General features: G+C 38.3%; 1 protein-coding gene across 3 annotated transcripts in view; it reads right to left on the bottom strand.

The window, feature by feature from the left end:
• LOC149947480 (tyrosine-protein phosphatase Lar-like) overlaps nt 1-24205 on the bottom strand; it is an 88420-nt gene that overhangs the window by 27763 nt on the left and 36452 nt on the right. For 2 of the 3 annotated variants that reach the window (XM_090172923.1, XM_090172925.1), the window contains exon 3: nt 12290-12419. In XM_090172923.1, the coding sequence (XP_090029049.1) occupies nt 12290-12350 (61 nt within the window). In that variant the 5' untranslated portion in view covers nt 12351-12419. Of the gene's footprint in view, nt 1-12289; nt 12762-24205 lie in introns of those variants that run through there. The other variant, XM_090172924.1, reaches the window with a different exon arrangement.

Genomic DNA, 24205 nt, shown 5'->3' with positions numbered 1-24205 from the left:
CGCCGAAAAATGTTCTTTTCTGGCTGTCTCTCTTTCCGCAATCTGAAGGCTGGTGTCCCGAAGATCGGCGGAACCCTCTTCGGCAACGACGCCTTTCAACGGCCAACTCGATACGGCTCTTGATTTAAATTTTAAAAGGCGCGTCTGGTCGTCGAAGGTTGTCCCGACGCGGCTACTTTTCACCAATGAATTAGGAAAAGGGGCTGGTTGGCTTTCCGAGGCGTCAAAGACTTACATATTCATGTCCGGGCGCGCGAGCCAGCGCCGACACCCGCGCCTTCGAAGAGAGATAGCGCCGGGAAAGTTCTCAAATTGTTAGGCGAACGTTTCCTCCTCCGACCAACATATTTTGAGGAGACAAATTCTTTACAAAGTTTAGAGTTGCCGTTTTATTTTCCGGAAAATTTGTCGTTTCCAAGTTGAATTTTGATAGGCGCGTTGCATTGTTTACGGCGCGCTTCGAATAAGGCGAGTCAGCTTCTTCCAGACTAAGGAGGTGTAAATTGATTTAACGCGAAGACTTTCGTACAGAGTAAGCTTACATTTTGAGACACGGGTTACGCTCGACTAAAGCCAATGAAATAAATATGAAACGTTGGTATGAGGGAATAATTTAACTGAAAATTGCTCGAATTCGCCGACGAGTTGGCGATACATATTTTCAAGGTTTCGCGAGAGACTCGGCTTTACACCGATACATTCCAGAAAATGTAAGAGTACGTTTTGCCAAATAGTAAAATATCTATTTAACTCTAAATATTGGATAAAACCTTATTTGATTTTTTCTGAAATACCGCGTGATCAGGGTTGCCACAAAATTTTGTGATTCAAATTCCCTGGCTATTCCCTGTTTTCCAGGACCCTTTTAAGAGATTTTCCCTAACTTTTTAAGTTCAATTAAAGTTAAATAAATTTTAATGGGCTTATATTTCAGTAAAAAGGTTATTGCAATGTTGAAAAAATTAGCTAAACTTTCAAGGAAATAAATGATAACCATAGAAATTGTCATTTTCCTCATAGCTTTCTTGATTAAAAACCGCGGTTCAGCACTGGCATAGGTAGATAGAGAAAATTAATACCAATCGAATGACGCCTCAATTACATTTATATCGAGTGCCGTTGAAGATAATTCGTCGATTCCCGGGGACCTATAGCTCCCACTGCATTATTCACTTTCACCACCACCACCGCATGCACTAAAAACGAAAAATTATAAATAACTGAAAAACGCATTTTTAAATGAAAAATTTCTATGGAACATTCCTCGTGCCAGGGGACATTTACTAGTGTAAAATTGAATGAACTGGAACCATGGCTTCAAGGTCATTCAAAAACTATCTCGAGAACCGTTGGGTTTACGGATTGGGTTCCAATTAGAAAGTTGTTGCTCGCCATATTATTAGTTCAAATAACTTTGACCAAATTTGACCAATCAGAAGCCGAGGAATGCCTCATAAAAATTTTAAATAAAAACAAAACGTTTTCAGTTATTTATAATTTTTCGTTTTTAGTGGACGCCCTGTATACTAGAGAAAGAGGCTAAAAAGTGTCAAGATAAAATTGAATTTCCTGAATTTTCACAAATTCTTAAAATTTCATGACCTATCCCTGACTTTGTAGGCCCATTTTTAAATTTCCCGTCTTTTCCCTGACGTATGGCAACCCTGGTGATATTTTATTTAGATTTCGGGGTAGGTTTTAGCAAAGGTTTTAGCGTATCTTTACCCGGTCTAAACAAGTCGAAAATCTTTAAATAGTAGAAATCGCCGGACCACGTTCGCGCCAAATTTGGCTCGATTTCAAACCTTATAATGACCAGCACTTCGTATAACCCCGACCCCTAACCTTTAAGCGCCTACTCTGGGCACGCTAAAAGTATAAGAGGTCAAAAAAGGGAAGATTGATAATTAAGTTCTCGTACTTCGACTGACGTTGTCCCGCTAGTTAGCGGTCAACCATTAATAAAAGCCGGGTACAAGGTCCGTAGCACGCGGGCTCAGGGACGTTGCCATTAGGAAACGTAAGCGCTCTTCGCGTGACAGACGACGAAACTAAAACTCATAAACACGCCCGCATAAATCAAGCCGGTAAGAGGAGAGAAAATCGTAAAAGCGCGAGTGCATTCTCTCAGCGTCCAAATAGCGGCGAGCTTTAAAATGTAATTAAACAGAGAAGTTAGTCCCTAAAAAGCGGAGATTAACGAAACGGTAGACGCGCTATATTTTCGCGTTAATTTCTTACTACGAGACAAACCTATATTTATAAAGCCCCCCCCCCCCCCTCATTGAGGTCTTCGGCGTAGAAGAGCTTCCACCTGAATGTACCGACAGCCAGTAGCCTTTCCGTTGCAAAATGGAACCCTGTCGTTGGCCGCGCGCTGGGAGAGGTTGAAATAAGGTCAAAAGGCCTTTTCACGTACTAATACAAATTTATAAACGCGGCGAGCGAAAAATAAAAGTCGGAGCGCGTGCCCGGCGTGTTAAGCACCCTGAGGGCGACGGGCTTCTATTAGGGCACTCCGGGTAAGGGGCCCACGACCCCCAACCAACTTCCCCTTATTGGTTCTCCAATTTTTTGCGGGGGTGCAGCGCTGGGAAGGAAGCCAGCTTTGTTACGGCGCTAACCTTCGGTTTCCGAATGAATTAGTCTCTTAATTAGTCAATTTGTTCGAGAAATACAATAAAGGGCGGTTCCGTGATTGCGAGCTCGCTTTTTCACTTTCAGCGTACACCGAGAAGTTAAAAGAGCGGAAAACTGGTCAACGCTGAGCAAATCCCTTGTCATTTTACAGCCCTGGCGGAAAAAAATACTTGGACCTCCGAAATTTCAAATTGACCTTACGAAAATGGAAATTGGCGGAAAGACCGAACGGTGTTGGTCTTCTATATTAGGAATTTTCGAAAAAGGGTAGAATTTATTTTCGGGTGTGATTGGAATGAATAAAATGAGAGTTGGGATATTTTTTCTTCAACGATCGAAAAACTAAAAATTGATTCCTGGACTATGCTATAGCGACTTTCGTTGCTTTACTATGACAATAAATAATCGAATTCGTTTTACTGTGTCTTGCATTTGACTAGCCAAAATTTCTATACGCTATGCTTTGCTATAGCATTTGATGTTTAAAGACGCCATTTGCTATACGCTATTCTATATCATTTAATCCCTGATTGATTGGCTATACTCAGCAATCCATACCTCTACTTGGAATGCTTGGCAGATTTTCGTGTCTATGTGACTGGGCGTCACAATGATAACTTAACAAACAACAACGTGAGAGGGGATTTTTTATCTCGTAGTTGGGGCCAAAGCCGTCATAGTGATCTTACCATACGCGATACAGCAGGATAAGCATTCCAAGTAGAGGTATGGATTCCTGCTATGCTACCACAAATTTTGTTCTAAAACCACTCTTCGCTATGCAATGATACGGTATTTTAAATTCCAAAACCAAATATGCTTTTTTATGCTATGCTGCAGCGTATATGTTCAATCCCGGTTTCTTATATTCAAGTATTCAACATACTACACTAGAGAAATGAGCCAAAAAATCTTAACGTAACGAGCTCATTAGTCGTTTTTTATAACATTGACTACAAACGTGTCTAGTAATACTGACTTTAAAACGGACCACGAAGTTGTTAAACTCGTGAACACACACATCCCTGCAGCGTCAATTACTTAGGTTGAAGCCAAGTTTGGGACACTTTGTGGATTAAATGTCCCAAGGTAAACGTCGTATCACAAAATAGTAGAACTGAATCTAACGGTAAGTTTTAAACGTTTTTAAAGCAGCTCATTCAAATGATACACCCAGTTGTTGAATAGAAAGCCCTTTTATAGAATAGAAAGCACTTTTATAGAATAGAAAGCCCTTTTATAGAATAGAAAGCACTTTTATAGAATAGAAAGCCCTTTTATAGAATAGAAAGCACTTTTATAGAATAGAAAGAACTTTTATAGAATAGAAAACACTTTTATAAAATAGAAAGCACTTTTATAGAATAGAAAACACTTTTATAGAACAGAACGCACTTTTATAGAAAAGAAAGAACTTTTATAGAACAGAAAGCATTTTTATAGAACAAAAAGCACTTTTATATAATAGAAAGCACTTTTATAGAATAGAAAGCACTTTTATAGAACAGAAAGCACTTTTATGTAACAGAAAGCACTTTTATAGAATAGAAAGCACTTTTATAGAACAGAAAGCACTTTTATGTAACAGAAAGCACTTTTATGTCACAGAAAGTACTTTTATCGAATATAAACGAAAGTTTTTACAATAGAAAAGAAACCTTTAATAGAGTAGGAAAAAACATTTATTAACAAGAAAACAAACAATCCCTCTTGAAACAAACTACTGCTCCCTTAAAAAGAAAATAAACAATCCCTCTTGAAACAAACTACTGCTCCCTTAACAAGAAAATAAGCAATCCCTCTTGAAACAAACTATTGCTCCCTTTAAAAAGAAAATGTAAAATCCCACTTGAAACCAACTACTGCTCCGTTAAAAAGAAAACAAACAATACCTCTTGAAACAAACTACAACTCCCTTAAAAAGAAAATAAACAATCCCACTTGAAACCAACTACAACTCCCTTAAAAAGAAAATAAACAATCCCACTTGAAACCAACTACTGCTCCGTTAAAAAGAAAACAAACAATACCTCTTGAAACAAACTACAACTCCCTTAAAAAGAAAATAAACAATCCCTCTTGAAACAAACTACTGCTCCCTTAAAGGGAATATAACCTGCAAAGCAATCTTTCTGGAAGACCCCTTAAATTTTTCAATTTAGCCTGTACAGTGGCGCCAAAGATTTGTAAAGCCAAAGGCAAGAGCGGCCCGAGTTGCAAACGTTGGTGTTCCACACCAAATATCTGAGGTTATATTCCCTTTAAAAAGAAAATAAACAATCCCTCTTGAAACAAACTATTGCTCCCTTTGTAAAGAAAATGTACAATCCCACTTGAAACCAACTACTGCTCCCTTTAAAAAGAAAATTAACTTTCCCTCTTGAAACCAACTACTGATCCCTTATGAAGAAGACAAGTAAAATGTTATGCTTTTCAAACAAACGAAAAAGTTTTGAAAATTATAAAAAAAATACGCAGTTCCTTATAGAAAAAACAATTAAATTAAAAAATTATACTTCAACTTAGTTACGCTACAATGACCGACAACCTCGGCCCTCCTCCAAACAACACGGCATTGAAAAACAGACAAGAGAAAGTAGACGGGAATTAAAACTAAATTTACCGTTGTTTTTATCGCGTGCAAGTTGCCAAAAAGTAAATTATAGGAATTAGGGAAAGAGATGAAGAATTTGCAACTTTGGCGAAACGTTGTTTCGGGGCTGGTTCCGCACTCTTAATCCACTTTTCACTTCAGCACTTACATTTGCTGGCTGCAAGTGGGGCCCATTTTTAATTAGCCTTTCCGCTTTCATAATCCTAATCGCTACGGAATTCGAGGGAAAACTGAGACACGTGAGCGGCGAACCGAAAGCCCCCTCGCCGCTCTCCAATGTGATATAAATTCTTATTCCTTTTACCACTTCGCGCGTATCTCGCTTAACGCCCTTCAAACTGTAACGCGCATTTACACCTGAACTTAATAGGAAAACATTACGGCTCTCGAAATCAAGAGAGAAAGAGAGCTTTGCTTCGAGAGAGACATTGTTACACTTAAATATTTTAAACATAATAATATTAAAAATTCAGACTGCTGATAGGAAAACGGAGGGATAATTCATTAAATACATCTGCTCCCAATTCCTTAAAAATACCACGGGAAATCCAGTCACTAATATCAAGAAAATATGGTGTACTAAATTTCAGGGTTGATTTCTTTTTAACTATAAAAAAAAATTAATTAAATATTTTTTTACTTAATCAAATCGGATTTTAATTTTTTTCTCGAAATTATTGATTTTTATACAATTTATGGTTGTTTTCCAGTGTAATTGATGTATACTTGGACAAACTGAAATTTCATATTGTTAACCAGTGTTCCAAAAATATCACTTTTTCGAATATTGTGCATACCACTGGTAAATAATGATAAATATTAGTTAATATCTAATAATATGGTAAATCAAGAAAATAATAAAAAATAGGAATATATCAACTTTATAAGATCTTAGACGTAATTTTAATTACAATCACCGTGTCTGTCGGTGGGTGTCTGTATGTGGGTGGGTGTGTATGTGTGTGTGTATGTCTGGGCTGCGAACGCGTTCGCATTTTCGGAGCAAAGTGTAATCATAGCGTACGCAGTTTCTTGGAATTAGGGAAAAGGTTTTCTCCAAAAGAACCCTCTTTTTGTCATTGCGTGTAGTATACCTTTTTTCAATTTACTTAGTATTGGTCGGGATTTGAACCCGAGCTCTCCTACATGCCGGGCGAGCGTTCTACCACAGAACCACGGATACATGTTACGCTTGCCAACTGGTTTTTTAATTATTAACCCCTTTTTATTAAGTAAATAAAGTTGAGTTCTAAATCTTAAAGGTTTTATCTCCTTAAATGTAGATTTAAGTTTTAAATAGTATATAAATAATTCATAGAAATATATTATTTACCATTTACAATTATCTATCATTATTTTCCACTTTTTTATTTTATACCACAACGTTATTTGCCATTATTTAGCATCTGTTAAATACCACTTCGGAACCCTGTATTTAACAATTTGGTTTGTTCAGGTTAGCACTGAATTGGAATTGCTGCAAAACCTATTTTTGCACTGACGTTTCCCTGATCTTTCGCAAAGACTTAAGAATCCCTGACATTTTAAATCAATGTTCAAAATTTCTGACTTTTCCATTCCGGCAAGTCTACGATTGTTTTCTCAATAATTGAAGATTTTGAAAGCGGATATCGCGAGTACCATGTAGTTCGAGATCGTACAGAAATTTCCCGAGTGAGGAGCCCAGTTGGTCCCATTCGTATCAAGACGGAGAAGGCACAAACCGTGTGTCCGATATTTGGCTACCGTATGTTTCGCGGTTGTGTATAATAAGTGTTCGCTGCTTGTATTTGATCAGAACACGCGCGTGTTCCTTTAGTTTAGTGGACGCTATACTGCAATTGTTGATACAGAAAGCTCGCGAAGGTGTTTCCACACGCGACACACGCACGCACGCTCGAGGAATAGTAACTAAGAATCTCGTTAATTTAAAGCAAATATTTGAACGCTTGATATTGGTTTACGCGAATTGTGACGCCTTGTTGGAAAGCGAGAATCATGTTGGAGCAATCCCCAAAAACGGTTTCATTTCGTAATAATATTTATTTAAAATACGACTATAGTGAAAATATTTACTTGACGTTTTCAAATAAAGGGACCGCCATTAAGGCGTATCGCGCCGTAGAACCGCGATTTTAAGTACGGTATTCCCAAACTGTTTGTGTTATATCCCTTACGAAAATGGAGGATTAAATTAGATTCCAAAATTTGTTCAGATCCATATTCGGCTTTGATTGAAAATTGCTCACCAAAATGTGTTACATTTCATCCAAATACACTGTATGAAATTAAAGTTCATTCCGATTTAAACATAATTATTTGTTCCCAAACAGAATGGGATTTCATTTGTATCAAATTTTGACATTGGACCAAGTCATTTTCGTAAGGGATTTGGGAATTATTTCCTTTTTATCGAAGCGTAAGACTAACTTATGGATGAAATTCAGGGTTGGCTGGCTTAAATCACACTGGTTTAAATCATGGGGTAAACCAAGTGATTTAAAAAAAAACTAATGTTTATTTTTATAATTTGGTTTTTTTAATTAACTAAAAATTATTCCAAGATGTTTGTACATTTTCTTACCGAAATGATTGAATTTCTAAAACATTTACAAGGTGACCACATTTCCTATATTTTCAATATCTTCCTATAAATTTCTTAGGTTTTCTCACGTAGTATAATCCGAAAACATTCCGTCGACGTGTACCCTTCTTCATCCTATATTTCACTTTATTTTATCTGTTTCTCGATAAGAATCCTTATTTTTGCTTATGATTTTTCCTATATTTTCCTTTAATTCACTTGAAAATTTCCTATTTTTGCTATAAAATTTTGTAGGCATTTTCCTGGTCACTCTGCATTTATACAAAATCAAAACTTCGTTCTGGTCACGTGAGAATTGTAATAATACTTATATTAATTTTTAGTTGATTGGTAATATATGCACGGTTAAACAAAAGCGAAAAATAGATTAAAAGTAAAATAAAGCAGTGTTTAAAAAACTCTGATTTAAACCAAAAAAAACCTGGTTTCTATGAAAATAACCGGTTTTTTTTTCAACCCTGATAAAATTTAATAAAATACAGCGTAACTCAACTGTCAATTCTCACAAAATATGTTGATAACTTTGACGGCATGTCCTCTAAGAAGAGCCGCTAGGCGGACCTTTCAAGCTAAATTTTATACGTTCCAATTAATCCCGAAACAGATAAGTAGGCCAGTTTCCCAGGACCAAAAAGTACGAAAACAACGAAACATCATTTCATTGTAATTACAGCACCGTCCAATTAGTGTTCTCAAAAAAACGTAACCCCTTTAACGCTAAGCCTATATCCGTAACAACAGCGAAATGAAGTTCCGATATGAAAAGAAACGCTTCTGGGAACGAACCAATATAACTTTCTTAAGGAAGCGTATACCTAATTCATAATCAATGGAAGGGTCCGTAGTGTATTAGCACTCAGCCGCTCGTTTCATTTTATAAGCGAGACATATATACATCCGCTTATATTAATTAAAACGGTGTCGCTTCGAGAGGACCGAGACTATAAGGAACCACGCGAAACCCCTTGTTATGAATAATTGAGCTTAATTACCCACAATAACTCAAAAGCCTTCGACAAAGCTCCGGACGCCACGAAACATTCTTTTTGTTTTCTATATCCCGAATTACCGCTACTAAATTTAGCAGTCACGCGGACAGTAAAAAATTATGAAATTAAAATAAACTGGCATCTTGGAGTCGGGACTAATTAGCGACGTATACATCGTAGACCACGCGTTATGACTAATAAATCACCGTTGACCCTAAATAATTGATAGTAATTTGGCCAGATCGGCAAAATATAGCGCGGCCCGGCGATGATTAAGTGAATTTCGGATCAATTTCCATAATCAGGCGGCGATTATCTTACGCCGATGCAAGCGCGATAGTCCGGATCACAGCGAGGAATCAAAGGAGAAAGAAACAAAATAGAATCAAGTGGCCAGCGAGGAATTATTTTTTTAATTATAACAAATTTCGGCTCATTAAGACCGTGCCACTTTTGACCGCTGGCGCGGTATTTCATGTGGTAACGCCCAAAGAATCGTTAATTAATTATTTTATAAAGGCATCATTGGTCAAAGATTCGATTGGCTAATAAGGCGGAATTTCCTTTGTACCCTGAGAGTTCGAGCGTCCTGGGGATTTGTACGAATAACGAGTGGCGTTTCTAGTAATATCATAAGTCTATAATATTAATCCATAAGTTGGTCACTTTGGGGAATATTTTACTGAGAGCTAGTAACGGAGTGACGTCTTCGCAACAAGAAAATATCCCCCTAGTGATGCGTGGAAAGGCTACGTGTGACGCGTTAGCAAGCGGACGCAAAACAGCGACGAAGTCCGTAATGCAGTTGGTCTTGTGTTAAAGGGGAACGGCCAAGCTTTTCCAAATATGGCCTTATTTCCGTATCAAAAGATTAACAAGACGTTCAATATACTAACACGTACATTTTTTTGTCTTGAAAAATAGCTTTTGGCCCAAAAAGTTGAAACGAAAAATAACGCCTGGTGTTTTAGTTTTAATTTTCGCCGCCATCTTAGGGGCTGCCGCCAGCGCCCCTAACCACGTATGAGCGATTTGCGAACTATCCTAACTTTTAAAATCGCGCAATTTAGGCTTAGGTCTCTTATAACTGGAACGAGCCGCGCGTGCAAATTAAAAAAAAAACTAAAATCTTTCGCATCTACAGCAGCGCGAGTTTTTTTTTATCAATTATAATCGAGCCAGGAGTGTCTCACCGGTTTCTCACCAGGTGTCGCGGCGGACGCGCGCTTTTCGATTTCCCGAAATTTCTTTATTTTATTTATGGTTTTCACCATAAATTTTAGTTTTTAATGGGCTATAGGGCTATCTAACTGGTTAAAGCTCGACCGTTCCCCTTTAAGCTCTCAGTAAAACCTTTGCATGTGAAACCTAGGAAGTGTCACACTTATGTAACAATATTATACACTTATGGTAATATGTTTGGCAGATATACCATACTATTGCAAAGATTGATTTATTGCATTACAAACATTAAATTAAATGGGGTAAATGTTCAACATTTAGAACACGTCATTGGAGGATTCGTCGATAAGAATTATACAGGATATAAACACTTCGAGTGAGGAGGTTGTTTCTGAGACGTGCGGAACAAATTAACCGTGGTGTTCTTTGGATCTAAATGAGTTGTACTTGTACATTTCTACTGTACATGGGACCTTAAGTGTCCCATTTTAGAGGAATGGATCCAGAGAAATTATTTTAAAAATTCCAAATAGCCATAAATGTGAAGCTAGGTAAATTTCGTTGTTTCGGCGACCCGTAGCCGACCACTTACGAAGGTTCGCCATGAAAGCCCAATAACTCGGCTCAAATAGTTCCTACGCGGTACTGACGAGCCACAAAAGGGTGAAACCAGACTACTGTTGGAATATCTGTCTATAAATCCGTTGTTTGGCTTAATTTGAGAATACTTGACGGAAGTGACAGGATTTTGCCTCGTGCCAGAGTTTAAACAAAGGTTCGCGAAATGTCGCCTGATTGAATTTGTCCGATGAGTTGGGATAAAGTCAGTTCTGGTTTTTGGAAATTACTTCGAGCCTTTTCACCCAAGGCGTTTTAGCGCGTCAGTGACGTCGCACCGTCATTCCGACATTATTCTATAATTATTGATGATGTCACGAGACGAAACGTTGAACGGGCTCTATTCTGGACTACAATTGCAAAACCGTCAGACCAAAATAACAGCGCCGTAAGAGCGCGGAGATATACATCCCAATAGAAGCTTTCTCCTTTAGAAACCAAATGAACGGTCGAACTTGCACTATAGAATAATTAGAATGTAGAGACGAGTAATTCTGAGAATACAATATCGAACTTGCCCGAGTGTTAACAAGTCAAAGATGCAAATTACAAAGCGGAGACTTCAAATTTTGAGAGATTCATGAATAACCACACACTTTCCGAGATCTTCAGACAGAATGGCCAGAGCATATATACAGGGTGTTTTAAGGATTTGAAGGGGAAGAGTTGAGAAGTATGCCTGTTTTTCCCCATTTTCCTACGATGAGTTAAAAGAGCGCCAGAGAGCTTCAAAGTGTGGCCTACTAGCCCCTGGAAGTACGCTGCAACAAGCGCCAAACCAAGCAGCAGGGACTTTAAATACGGTTTAAGTCTACTTTTTTTACGCTGGTTACCTCGATGTGTTTACAAAGTCCTTTTTTACCTATCACACGAACCCAAACCTTAATGTTCGCATTTTCCTACTGCTTGGTTTTGCGCTTGTTGCAGCATACTTCCAGGGCTAGTAGGCCAAACTTTGAAGCTCTCTGGCGCTCTTTTAACTCATCGTAGGAAAATGGGGAAAAACAGGCATACTTCTCAACTCACCCCCTACATCTCCTTAAAATTTTTGCATAATCTTTTGAAACACCCTGTATATAAGCATTACCTTCACCATGATATTAATATTTTACATATTTGGGATCAATTAACAAAGAATATTACGTAAAAGCAATGTAATACGATAGTCCAAGTACAGGAGCGCAATCTGGATAAAAAGGAAGATAAAGAAATGCGTGTTGAGAGCGAATTATAGTAAAATTATCTCGTCCCAAATAAAAGCGATAGTGCAAGTTCGGCAACGTATTGGACGCGTACTCGACGAAATGAAAAACAATAAGGAACTAACAGGGTAATGGGAGATAATCGAGTTTCTTTTCCAGATAAACCTAACGTATACTAGAAACTTAGGATGTCCCTGGTAATTTATCTTCCAACGTATCTGTCGGAGGCTTCCAGCACGCTTTGCCTACGCACAGAGGCGAAGCCTGGTGGAATGCGGGATGGGTATACGTTATAGGCAATTTCAGTGGGCGGGTAAAAATTCGATAATTGACAAAACACACACGGCCCTCATTTTGGCGACTAAAAAGTGGGCTAATAGAGGACGACGGAGAAGGAGTTGTTGATAAAAAGATATAAGAAATAAAATGTGTTTCTTACCATTGCTTCTGCTGTGACGAATGGATAGTAAGGCGATGAGAGCTACTAAAATTGACTTCATAATTTAGGAATACACTAAAATCCACTGGCAGAAACTGCGGCTGGGGAGATGCGAAGGCTGCTGGTAAACCTATTTCAAAGGAAAACACAAACCTGCTATAGTTCCGAACGGGTCACGATATTCCATACGCAGCTAAGTAGGATCATCCTATCGAGTTGTTTCCTCGAACTTCATTTTTCATTCGTGTATTTTTAACAAGCGGTTACGCGAATCAACAATTATTTTGATACAATTAAAGGCTCTCAAATAATATTTGAACCAAGTTAAATAAAGTCTTTGAGCGATTTAGCCAAGTCCGGTTTTAACAGCGCGCTACCGCGAAGTTACGCGTGGTAGAAATACGAAGGGAGAGTCGTCGCGTACAGCCATAACAGGGTCAGTGTAAAACATTCAAAAGGTCAGAAAATGTCCGAACCACCGGTCAGATAGTAAACATTTTACGACTTTCGTTCGCGGGAGGCACTTTTCCATAAAGATCGAGAGAGAAACGGTTAAGGGGGGGGGGGTCAGCTACGGCCGGCGGGGGAATGGAAACTTCCAAGTTGGGTTGACCGCGGACCGAAGGTAATAGCCGAGACGGGACAGTCCCGGTAGACAGTGATACCGCGTTCGCGATACAAGTCCGGCACTCGGTCCACGTTCGTCCAGACAAATTTTACAACTCTTGGAGCGAGTTTTTAGTTTACCCCGAGAAACGCACTCGCAAAAATTCGAATTACTATTAATTTCTGTTCTTTTCGAAGTTGTCACGGCGCACTGATAAGAAGAACGGCGACTCTACCGCTCGGAAGATAAATTTGAAGCTGCAAGCCAAGCTGGCGAAGTATTACGCTGCCGCGTACTACTAGTAGTCGAAGCGTTCAAGGTGGAGAGAGCCGAAGACGTCGGGCGGGGAGGCGGGGGTGGCCACTTGGCAGCGTGAGAGGCGGTTGCTACAAGAGGGAGCGAAACGTTCTCCGTCCGTGCACCTTCGACAAACTAGAGTCTTTCTGGAGGGAAGAACTGGCTCCACGCGAGCGAGGGGTCCTGGCCCGAACTCGGGCCCGCCAGAGAAAACGGCTAGCACGCGACTCGGTCGTCATGGCAACTCCCGCGCTTTCACTCCGCACAGTCCGATAACAAGATGTTGTGTACGGCTTTAAATATACTCGCCCCCTCCTTTATTGCCTGGATTACGCGCTTTCGTTTACCTGACACTCGAACGCGGTTTCACCGGCGCGATGAGAGCTACATATTTTGGGCACCCGACCTCTCACCCTTATTTGAATATCATCCATATTGATTTAGAAAATAATTTTAGATCTAAGGAAATAGAAATGACCGTTAAAGGGAGTAAGGATTTCCATATTTAAAGTGGATCAACGAATTTCACATATCTTCCACTAACAATTGTAAGTTTAAGAAAAGCTATGGATGATTGGCGATTCAAATTCCCTGACTTTTCCAGGATTCCCCTGACCATTTCCGGAGATTTTACCCCACTATAATTTGAAGAATTTGGCAATTATTAACCTATATTTTAGTAAAGGTTTCTTTTTCGCATCCTGAAATTCCCATGACATTTAGAGCAACATTCAAATTCCTTGACGTTCCCACGTACTAGGGCAACCCTAGTTAAAAACCAGACTATTGTTCGATTAGTTTTCACTCCCTTTAAATATTTATATTGCACGGTTTTTCTCTGAGATTTGCTATATGATCGATTATTTCTGGACTGCTAATATAATTTTCAATAGAATGTAGCCGCCTTTTAAAACAAAATCAGAGGCTCTTTTTGAAATCCCAAGTGGTCTGTATAGCCTATGCCAGTATCCCCTCTGCGCCACTATATTGACGCAGGGCTACCAAGAACCGCGAACCCTTCCCCCGACCTACTTCCGTTCTTTTTCTTTGGTTCAGCCCACTCATTAATTTAGATAAATACTCGATAAATAATCATCATCCCGTGCAAAGCTACGAACTGATAATGCCGATACATATACGCTGCCTATTCAAGAGACTGAGAAAAACCTTGGGTTTTTATAGGAGCTATTGAAATTTTGATAATTATTACCGGGTTGCCACAAAATTTTGAGATTCAAATTCCCTGTTTTTCCTTATAGTGAGAGCGCGTGGTGATAAATTGTTCGAAATTGGTATACATCTCTGAAAATTAATATACACGTGCCTTGAACTATACTCTCGACTACCTAAATTTTATTTAAAAAAAAACGACTGGAATAACTTTTATAAACAAAACACGCCCTTGTTGCCGAGGACGCGCGCATCTTAGTTTAATGTGTTTTTAAAATTATTTGTTCTAAGTTGCATCGCATCTCCGCAACTTTAGAAATAAAAAATGGTAAATCGCGTGTAGCTCACGTGGTAAAGGTGGTAAAGTTATAATTTTTTTTATGGTAATACGTGTCACAGTGCTACGTAAAACCTGATATGGAACCACATCGGGGTATTTTTTTACTTGACGTTTTTTACCATTTTTCATTTTTCTCCATAGGGAAAAATGGTAAATCGCGTGTATCTCGGGTGGTAAAGGTGGAAAAGTTATGAAATTTTTTATGGTGATACGTGTCATAGTACTACTTAAAACCTGATCTGCCATTTTTCCCTATGGAGAAAAACGAACAATCGTTAAAAACGTCAAGTGTGTCAGAATTTATAGCCCGGTGTACCTAGTAACAGAGACCATACCACCAGAGGCCTATCATCATAGTGCCCTACGCCAGCGTCCCCCTAGCCCGGACAGGTGACAAATCCAGCATGGGTAGCAGAACCCTACTACTGATGGTCTCACCTTTGACGCAAGCCACTCAACCCAGCAGAAGGTGCAGCAATGGGTGGACCAATCCCCACTTCGCACACAGCAGTGGGATTTAGAATGGATGCTATAGCAACTCCAGCCGACACCCTACCTATGAAGGTAAGGAGCCAAACCCATTGGAGAGAGCTCCTAAAGGGGAACGACGAGCACACAGCAGCCCAAGTAACCCGGCACAGCTGGCACCGGAGATCCCGGTGGGAGTCCAAAAGGCCGGGAGATGGGTCCGTCGTGCCCTCATACGGAGGCTCGCCGCCCCACAGCTGGCTACCCAATCCGCCGAGGCGACCAGTTTGCCTGGACCCTCTCCGTTAGCCTGAACCGAAGTTCAGTATCCAGCCCAAACCTGACCGAAGTCGGAGGTGGAGATAAGACCATTTGATCAGAGCTAACATCTCCCAGTGCGCCACCGCCCTTATGGGTTACAAGAGCCGGACCCCGACTCCCCGGTAAAGCCACCAGTTATTGCACACTCTAACCCATCAGAGGCCGAGGCAACGGTTAAATGGTCAAATGGATAAATAAAGCTTCCAAATAAAAGTTTTAATATCAAATATTGTAGATGTTTCGTCCCTCCAAGCAGCCGCGCCCCCTAAAACCAAAGTTACAAAACTAAAACTAAAACTTTCGAGTATTGACTCCTCCTCCGCGCAAGACAGGGGAAAAAGCGTTCAAGGTGCCGGTAGCCGGACGATCGTCTCCACATATTCATTCTCCTTAGATATAAATTTTACGGTAGAAAATGGGCCAAAATTTCAGTTATCCATGTTTTTAATAAGAGCGAAAAAATCCTCGGTTCCTCAGCTATTTTTAGACGACCCTCGGACCGAGGCCGAGGGTTTTCCAAATGGCCGAGGCTCGATTCGATCCTTGAAAAAACGTCAAGTAAAAAAAATACCTCGATGTGGTTTCATATCAGGTTTTACGTAGCACTGTGACACGTATTACCATACAAAAATTCATAACTTTACCACGCGAGCTACACGCGATTTACCATTTTTTATTCCTAAAGTTCCGGAGATGCGGTACAACTTAGAACACAGGATTTTAAAAACACTAAGATGCGCGCGACCTCGGCGTTTTTTGCTTATAAAAGTTTTTCCAGTCGGTTTTTTTGAAAAATAAAATTTAGGTAGTCGAGAGTATAGTTCAAGGCACGTGTATATCAATTTTCAGAGCTGTATACCAATTTCGAACAATTCGGGTATATTTTGTAACCATGCGCTCTCACTATTACCATTTTAAGAGATTTTCCCTGACTGTTAAAGGAAAAAAAATTATTTAATATTTTACTTCTATCAGACGTTAATAAATTTCAATGGACTTATATTTCAGTAAAAAGGTTATCGCAATGTGGAAAAAATTAGCCAAACTTTGAAGGAAATAAATGATAATCATAATTTGTCATAGATCTAGAGTAAAATTACCTTCAATGAGTATCAAGATAAAATTGAATTCCCGGACTTTTTCCTTAAATTTTACAAATTCTTAAAATTCCCTGATTTCCCTGACTTGTGGCAACCCTGTATTTAAATACGCGAGAAATACAGGAAGGCTAATCTGTGAAAATCAAAAATGACAAAAAAATCTCGATCCGTCGGAAATGGCAATGAACATGTGGAGAAGGGGCGGATATCGAAATATCAAACTATCGATTGTGTAAGTTCAGTTTTAAGTAGTGGCAGTATATTACGCTATATCCGGTATTTGAGTCAAATCATAAACTAAATGCTTAAGCGGACGTAAAATATCTGTTTATTTTTGGTGCCCAAGACTGAAAATTGGCACCATTTCATTAAAATCCCTTACGTCGCCATTACAGACCGCCACATTTTTGAATTTGACCAATACTATCGATAGTTTGATATTTCGATAGCAGCCTCTTCCGCAGACGCGCACTGTCATTTTTAACGGATCATTATTTTTTTAATTTTTATTTTTACAGGCGTATTTTTGACCAGGACATTTGAAAGAAACGTAAATGATATTTCAACAAATTAACTTTTTCTAGAAATATTATAAAGTTTCAATATATGTGTGATTTTCAAATAATTTCCTTCGAGTTATTTCAGCGAATAGTAGCGAGACGAAGTTTTAAATATAACTCTCAAAAGTCCTCAGTTGAGGGTGACTCTATAAGCCGCTGAAGAGTTCCTGTAACTTCGTATGTTTTGCTACGAGAGAGCGGGCCAGACACTGAACCACGGCCCAATAAATGATTTCATAGAGGATAGGCGCGTATTCACGCTTTCGTTTATACGTGTCCCTATGTCCGAAGGGGTTGAAATAGGGGGATGAACCGGAATTTATATCAAGCTTCCGGAGCTCTTTCCCGGTGGAGTATAGGGACATCTATCGGTAGCCTTTAGCGTGGTCCAATAAAAATTTCTAATATAGTCACGCTACTTTATATAAATCGTGACGGGTATTCGCCATATACAAGGTGTTATATTTGTTCGGAGAAGTAATTTTCGCGAAAGTCATTTTTTTACGAAAATTACTTTACATTGATTGGTGATATTTCATCGTTTTCTGAACATATTTCCACACTTTTAGATTTTTTTTTACCACTAGGTGCTAGATCAATTTTGTCAATAGCCCTTCCTATAAATTCTTAGATAAACCGGCCAAACACTTTCACAAAGACAACTTGGCGCTACTTCAGTAGGACTTGTAAACTTATTTACTCTTTGGTTTAAAAAATTCTGCTTATGCTCATTCCTATTTGATTGGTACTTTCTGAAGCGTTACCCTTAAACTCGATTTTCAAAATATAGCTAAGGCAGCCTACGTGAAGATAGTATATTTCAAAATATAGTAAGTATTTACAAAATCATTAACTATTTATAATAGTTTGTAGAAAACTATAACCGTTAAATGAGTAGGATTTTGATCAAAAGTCCACTATTTATCCAGACAACTAGGTTGGCAGGTTTGCCAGATAATCCTTTTATGAGCCTCCCTGGTTCGTAAAAAATCGGGCCAAACCATCTGCCTCTCTATACACAAAAGTAAATAAGCACATAAGTAATATTTTATAGAATGGTATATTGAGAATTTGTAGAGCATCAGCTTAAACCTGAAATACGCGACTTGAAAGATTTACAAGTTGGGAAAGCCAATATAAACTTGTTTGATCCGGGAAAGTGATCGTCGCGCACTTTATTACGAAAGCATAGCTTACTCATCTAAAATTTCAATCATTATTTTTGTTGCGAACGTTTTTTAGCCTTTAAAAAACTGGAAAGGAGATTTTGAAACATTTAATTGTACATGAATGGTTTAGAGTTAACGTACATTTTTGGTATTTAAATGGAAGTCACATTTTGTTTAACATCATCGAGATCCTCTATCTTTCAAATTTTGGTTTTTTAAAAGCGGAGCGTGCCGAAAATGTTGCCCTGTTCTTTGGAGAAGATAGCCGAAATCAAAGAGGAGTGTGTGAGAGTTTTCAAGTGCGACATCCAAACCGAATGCCGTCCCTAAATGCAGTAAAGCGAGCTGTCAGCGACTTTCAATAGTTTGGTACTGTAGAATTAACCTAGGTTTCGTGGATTGGGCAGTCTAATTTTGACTTTAAGAACAGTGTTCTTGCATATTTGGCCGCATACCCTCGAAGAAGTTGCACGACTGCGAGTGCCGATTTAGGTTGCAGTAAAACCGTGTTTGGAAATATGGGTACCATCCATACAGAGTAACGCTTCAGCAAGGACTGATTGATGAGGATTCTCAAAGACGTGACGACTTCCGCCACTGGCTGCGGTGAACGACGATCCCCAATTTGGGCCCCATGTTCTCTACACCGACGAATGTTCTTTTTCTACAGATGGTCCTTTCCACCATCAATATAATCACCTATGGCAGGACGAAAACCCTCACTGGGGATTCGAACTTTATCACCAAGTTCCCGTCCAGGGCTTAAATGTTTCGGTTGGACTTTTAAGAAATCGTTTAATTGGTCCAGTGTTCTTGCCTTAAAATGTTAACGGCCAGAACTATTGGCTTTTTTAACAGAACGAGCCTGAAGATGCTGAAAGACGCCCAATTTGGTTTTAGCAAGATGGCGCCCCACCACATAATCACAGAGAGGTTACTAAATTCCCGAACCACGAATGTCCGCACAGATACATCGGAAGAAATGGTCCAGTTCCCGATCTGACACCGCTTTTTTTCTGTGGGGATTTATCAAAGAAAGGGTTTACGCCACTCCGCTTGAAACGAGAGCCGAACTTCGCCGGAGAATTGAAATTGCTTGTCAAGAAGTAACACCAAAAATGATAGAGCGTGCATTTGATGATATGATTATCCGAGCTCAAGCTTGCGTTGCAGCCGAAGGGTGTATAATTGAAACAATTATTTAACGTGTTTGAAAACTTAAATTGTAGTTAATAAAACCAGAATACTGTTTTTGAACGTGCAAATTATTCTGCGAGTGTGGAATTTACATTTTATTAAAACTAGTACATGTATTCCTTTATTGGAGGTTTCCAGACAAGTTTATTTTGGCTGGCCCAACTTGTCAATTTTTCAAGTCGCGTTTTCCAGTGTAAAAAAAAAAGTCTTTTGACTTTTTCCCTTCGAACAAAAGGTGTCCGTAGGATTCAAATGATGCTCTACAAATTCTCGATTGACAAAATTGATTTAGCACCTAGTAGTGAAAAGATAATGTTACTTAAGTGTGAAAATATTTTTAGAAAACGATGAAATTTCAAAAATGAATGTCCTTCCATCAATTTACTTAAGGTAGAAATTTGAAATTTTTAGTTAATAGTTTTTGCAAAAAAAGCACCCTGTATCTAAATGGTCGTTTGTCTTGTTGGACGTTATTTTATGTTCTAGATGAAATCTTTGATCAATTGACCCTTGAAACAATACCGTTTATAAATTAGTTTCGCAAATTAAGCTTTTTAAAATGGCGTAGATTAGTTTACTCTTTCTCGACAGCTAATGAAAACACTGATTGATATTCATTTTTACCTAAAACTCTAGGTGTTCAAAATACCATCGCAAAATAAAATAATAACAATATACCAAGTATCCAAACCGATTAGAGTTATTATAAACAAACAACGTATGGCTATAAAACATCGATATAAATTATTCGCGTAAAATATACAAAAAACTTCTTTTCAAATTTGAGAAAGTACGAGGCGAAAAAAAGGTAATTCCGGCGTAGCTGGGAGTTTTAAAAATGTAAAAGTGGCGCGCTAGATACGAGAAAGAGGCTGGACTGACGAGCGCCGCAAAATTCTGATTTATGTAGTCTGTCCGGAAAGAATTTCGCGTTTTAACATAAAAGTCGACTTAAAAGTGCTATGAAATTTTAAAGACTTGATTATAAGGTATTAGGCTTTAGTCGGACGGGACACTCCGGCGTTATGGATGGATACAGCAACAACATAACCGCCGCAACGACGTTGGCGACTCTTTCAAGTTTTAAGCTGCCTTTGTAGAACTTTTACTTGTTTTGGGGAGAGCATTAAAGCGTTAGAATTCCGGTGAGCGAGTCTACCCGGCAGTTCCTCGGGGGAATATTACGCGTATACCAAATAGCCAGATTTTTCAAGACGCGCCCTACCACGAGCCAGCCTGCCCGAATTGATAAACTACTTAAAACTCCATTGTTTCACTTCTTTATACTACGAGAGAGAAAGTTTATATTTTTGGTGTACCGTAAATGTTACAACATCCCAAGTTAGGTCACTTATCGGAAATAATTGATCCCGATATGTAATTCACTAATGATGCATTTTCTTAAAATATAGGCCAAAAGAAGCTTCAAAAACCTCTTTCATTAAAGATCATTACTAAAGTTGTAAAGAAGTTACACATTACGAAGTTTAAAGAGTTTTAAATGATTGCTCAAATTGATCGAATACGAATGATAGAGAAGTTATACGATAATTTTAGATACTCATCATTAAATTTTTGTTGCAATCATTTCTATTACTAACCGCGTTAAGCTTTACATAAAACATAGCCAAGTAAATATTGTTGCTAACGTCCGACTTCCCAGAATGCGATAACAATTATGGTTTAGCTTTAGCCACCAACAATTGATCGGCCATTATTAATCACGGATATACAACGCGGAAATAAAATATTAAATACCACAAACAAACCTATATTATAATTTCATTTTATTATTAGCATATTCGCGAAATACGTAAAACTTCGCGAAACACTTATTTAACACTGAACTTCTTCGCTGCATGGCCCTTTCAACGTTTTACGGCATATTGATTTTAAAGGGGAATTATCACCAAAACCAAAATTTACGATGTTTTTTTTACAGAATAATAGAAAATATATTATTGATTATGTCCCTGAAATTTTATAGTTATTGGAAAAGACGAAAAGTATTTAAAAAGTTACGCTACTTTTTCCGCAACCTACATCAAACGGCTCCAAAAATTTCAGAAATCACGGTTGAACCTCCGTGCATCGCCAAAAGAATGAAGCGGCAAACATTTGAGAAAATGCGGCGCGTAAGACATTTTAAAAACACGATAAACTACAATCTACGAGTATAGACTCTTAAACGCGCCTCCCTAATCGACCGCCATTACCTTACAGTCTACGGGGAGGGTGATGAAAAAACAGGTTTTGGGGGATGAAATTTCTGCGGTAGAGCGCTTGCTCGTCGGTTGCCTGTACTATAATGGCGGCGCCCAGTAAATGTTTCTAAAAAGTGTGTATAACTCGGTTGAAAAGCCAAGGAGAATGTCGTAGCAGACGACAGTTCCGACCGAAAAACTATAAAACTGGTTAAAATAATATTTCGTTCACGAGATGGCGCTGCAGGTAGGTTCAACCTAGCGGTTCTGAGATTCTCGAGTCGGGGGTGGAAAACACGAAATTTGGTTGCTAATAATAAATCAAATACTGGAAATATTTACACGAAATTTTTGTATAACCATTTTCGGACGTCCTCTATGGTTTTTAACCAATTTTAGGGTGGTGACAATTCCCCTTTAAGTAAAACTTTGTAAAAAAAAACGAGTTTTAGTCCGCAGTTCATTATGTATCAATTAGGTAAAAAGCGTAAAATATTCACAAACTTGGGAATATTTTAAAATAACAAGCATTAGGCAAAAAAAATCGTTAAGACGTGGCTTTTCCGAAAACAAGGAGTACACACCCTCTTATTTTAAAAATGCAAATTTATCCTAATAGAAACGGAGATTTTGAGCGAAGAATAGCAGCTAGTAATTTGCCACCTAACATAACAAGTTCTTATTAACTCCATAAGGTAAATTAATGAACCTTTTAAGAAAGTAGCGTTAAAAAAAGACAAACTCCCTAATTTGAAAATATAGCCGTTAAAGTTAAGGAAAAATCGGGATTCATCTTAAGAGACGCTCGCTCTATTAATCTTAATAAAAAATATTCTCCGTTCAGAGTCTTATCTGTTGCGCTGGGCGCGAGGGATCAAACCCCGCTATTCCGGGTTGAAGAGAAGCCCGAGAAAGAAAAGACACGGCCCGCCGAACACGAGTAACTAATTGTCTGGACCGTTCCAAGATTAAAGGAGTTTGGTAGAAATGAATAAAACAATACACAATAGAATCTCCCCGTGGAATGCTTATACAATGTCTGAGATTGTCTGCATTTATAGCCGTGCCAAGGCGTTCATTGATTTAAATTTAGATGTAAGTACATTTAAGATGGGTTCAATAAGTTTAAAAGAAATTTTTTATGTATTCTATTTTGCCCACAAAACTGATAAAATCTTATTTAAAATACGCAATTTAATTAAGAAAGTTTCAGGTTTTAAACACGCTTTTTTTCAAACGCAGTTGTGTTACCCAGGGGCCTGGTGCTTTTCAAATAGGTAGTGGGGCCCGACCCGAGACTAGGCAAATATCAAAAGGGCCCTTAGTAACGTTAAAGCCAATAGGGTCACGTTTTTGAGTGAAGGTTTGTAAAATAAAATATTAACGCAAATCTAAATTAAAAATGGAAACAAAATCAATAAAAACATCTTAACGTAGAAGAAAACTTTTGATGTATTTATTTTAAGTGGCGAGTAGATACTTCTAAATATAGCAAAAAGTTAGTTTGTGCTATGAAAATACTACTAGTTAAAAAAATAAAAATAAAGTCGCTCTAACTTTTGGAGGCCAAATGAGATTAGCTCATTTAAAGATCAAAACGGGACGCCACCATCCAAAGAGGTCACCAAACAATCTGAAATTTGTCGCTATTTACCTAGGGAGATCGTCCTAAACAGTGAGCCCTTTGAAGACAAGCTTCAAAAGGTTTTCAATTTACAATTTGTAAAACATTCTATAGTCCGCGAAATCACGAAGCCCACACTCGAGTCCAGAAACTAAAAATTGAACAATTTACCAGACTCCGGAATTAACTTTAAAATCCGCTACGAGGCGCCCAATTTTAATATTTCACGAGCCCGCTTTATTTGGCCGGACTTTCGTTTAAATGACGAAATTTAACAAAAATTACCAGAAACTAACACTATTTTAAAATGGAATTTGCCCGGAATTTAATTAAAACGATTTTGAATAAATAATGCAATTAATTAATTTTTCCGATTAAAGTTTCCTTTGAAAGGTTCGTAATTGAGACTACACACGCCGAGAATCCCAGAATTAATTTATTAATTAACACTATACATCCTGAATTCAAAGAAACATTTTCGAATCAAAGCTAGGCGAACCTCGAGGAATTTTCTCCTGGGGCTGATCACTCTAGCTACCAATCGGTGTATAAGCCTGCAGCGTTAAACTAAACTAAAGTGATTTAGTAGCTAAGGATGATAAAATTAGCGAATAAGTATATTAGTCCATTATGAAAAGGGATAATAAAGGTAAACCCTAAACAAATTTGAAGAAATTTAAACACAAATAGCTCGTACCAAAAGGTCTTCGAGCAAACAAAGACGCGAAACTCGGACCAAATAGATCTTAGAATGAAAAACCCAAATTAAATAAAATAGACAGAAATAATAATAATTATCTACTTATTCGCTAATTTTATCATCCTTTGCAATGCAGTCCATAGGTGGTTCCTTTTAACT

Source organism: Leiobunum rupestre, chromosome 4, assembly GCF_980474605.1.
Source record: "Leiobunum rupestre chromosome 4, qqLeiRupe1.1.hap1, whole genome shotgun sequence".
NCBI classification, from domain to species: Eukaryota; Metazoa; Arthropoda; class Arachnida; order Opiliones; family Sclerosomatidae; genus Leiobunum; species Leiobunum rupestre.
The sequence above is the reverse complement of the archived record's forward strand: the minus strand, read 5'-3'. Positions and strand labels throughout refer to the sequence as shown.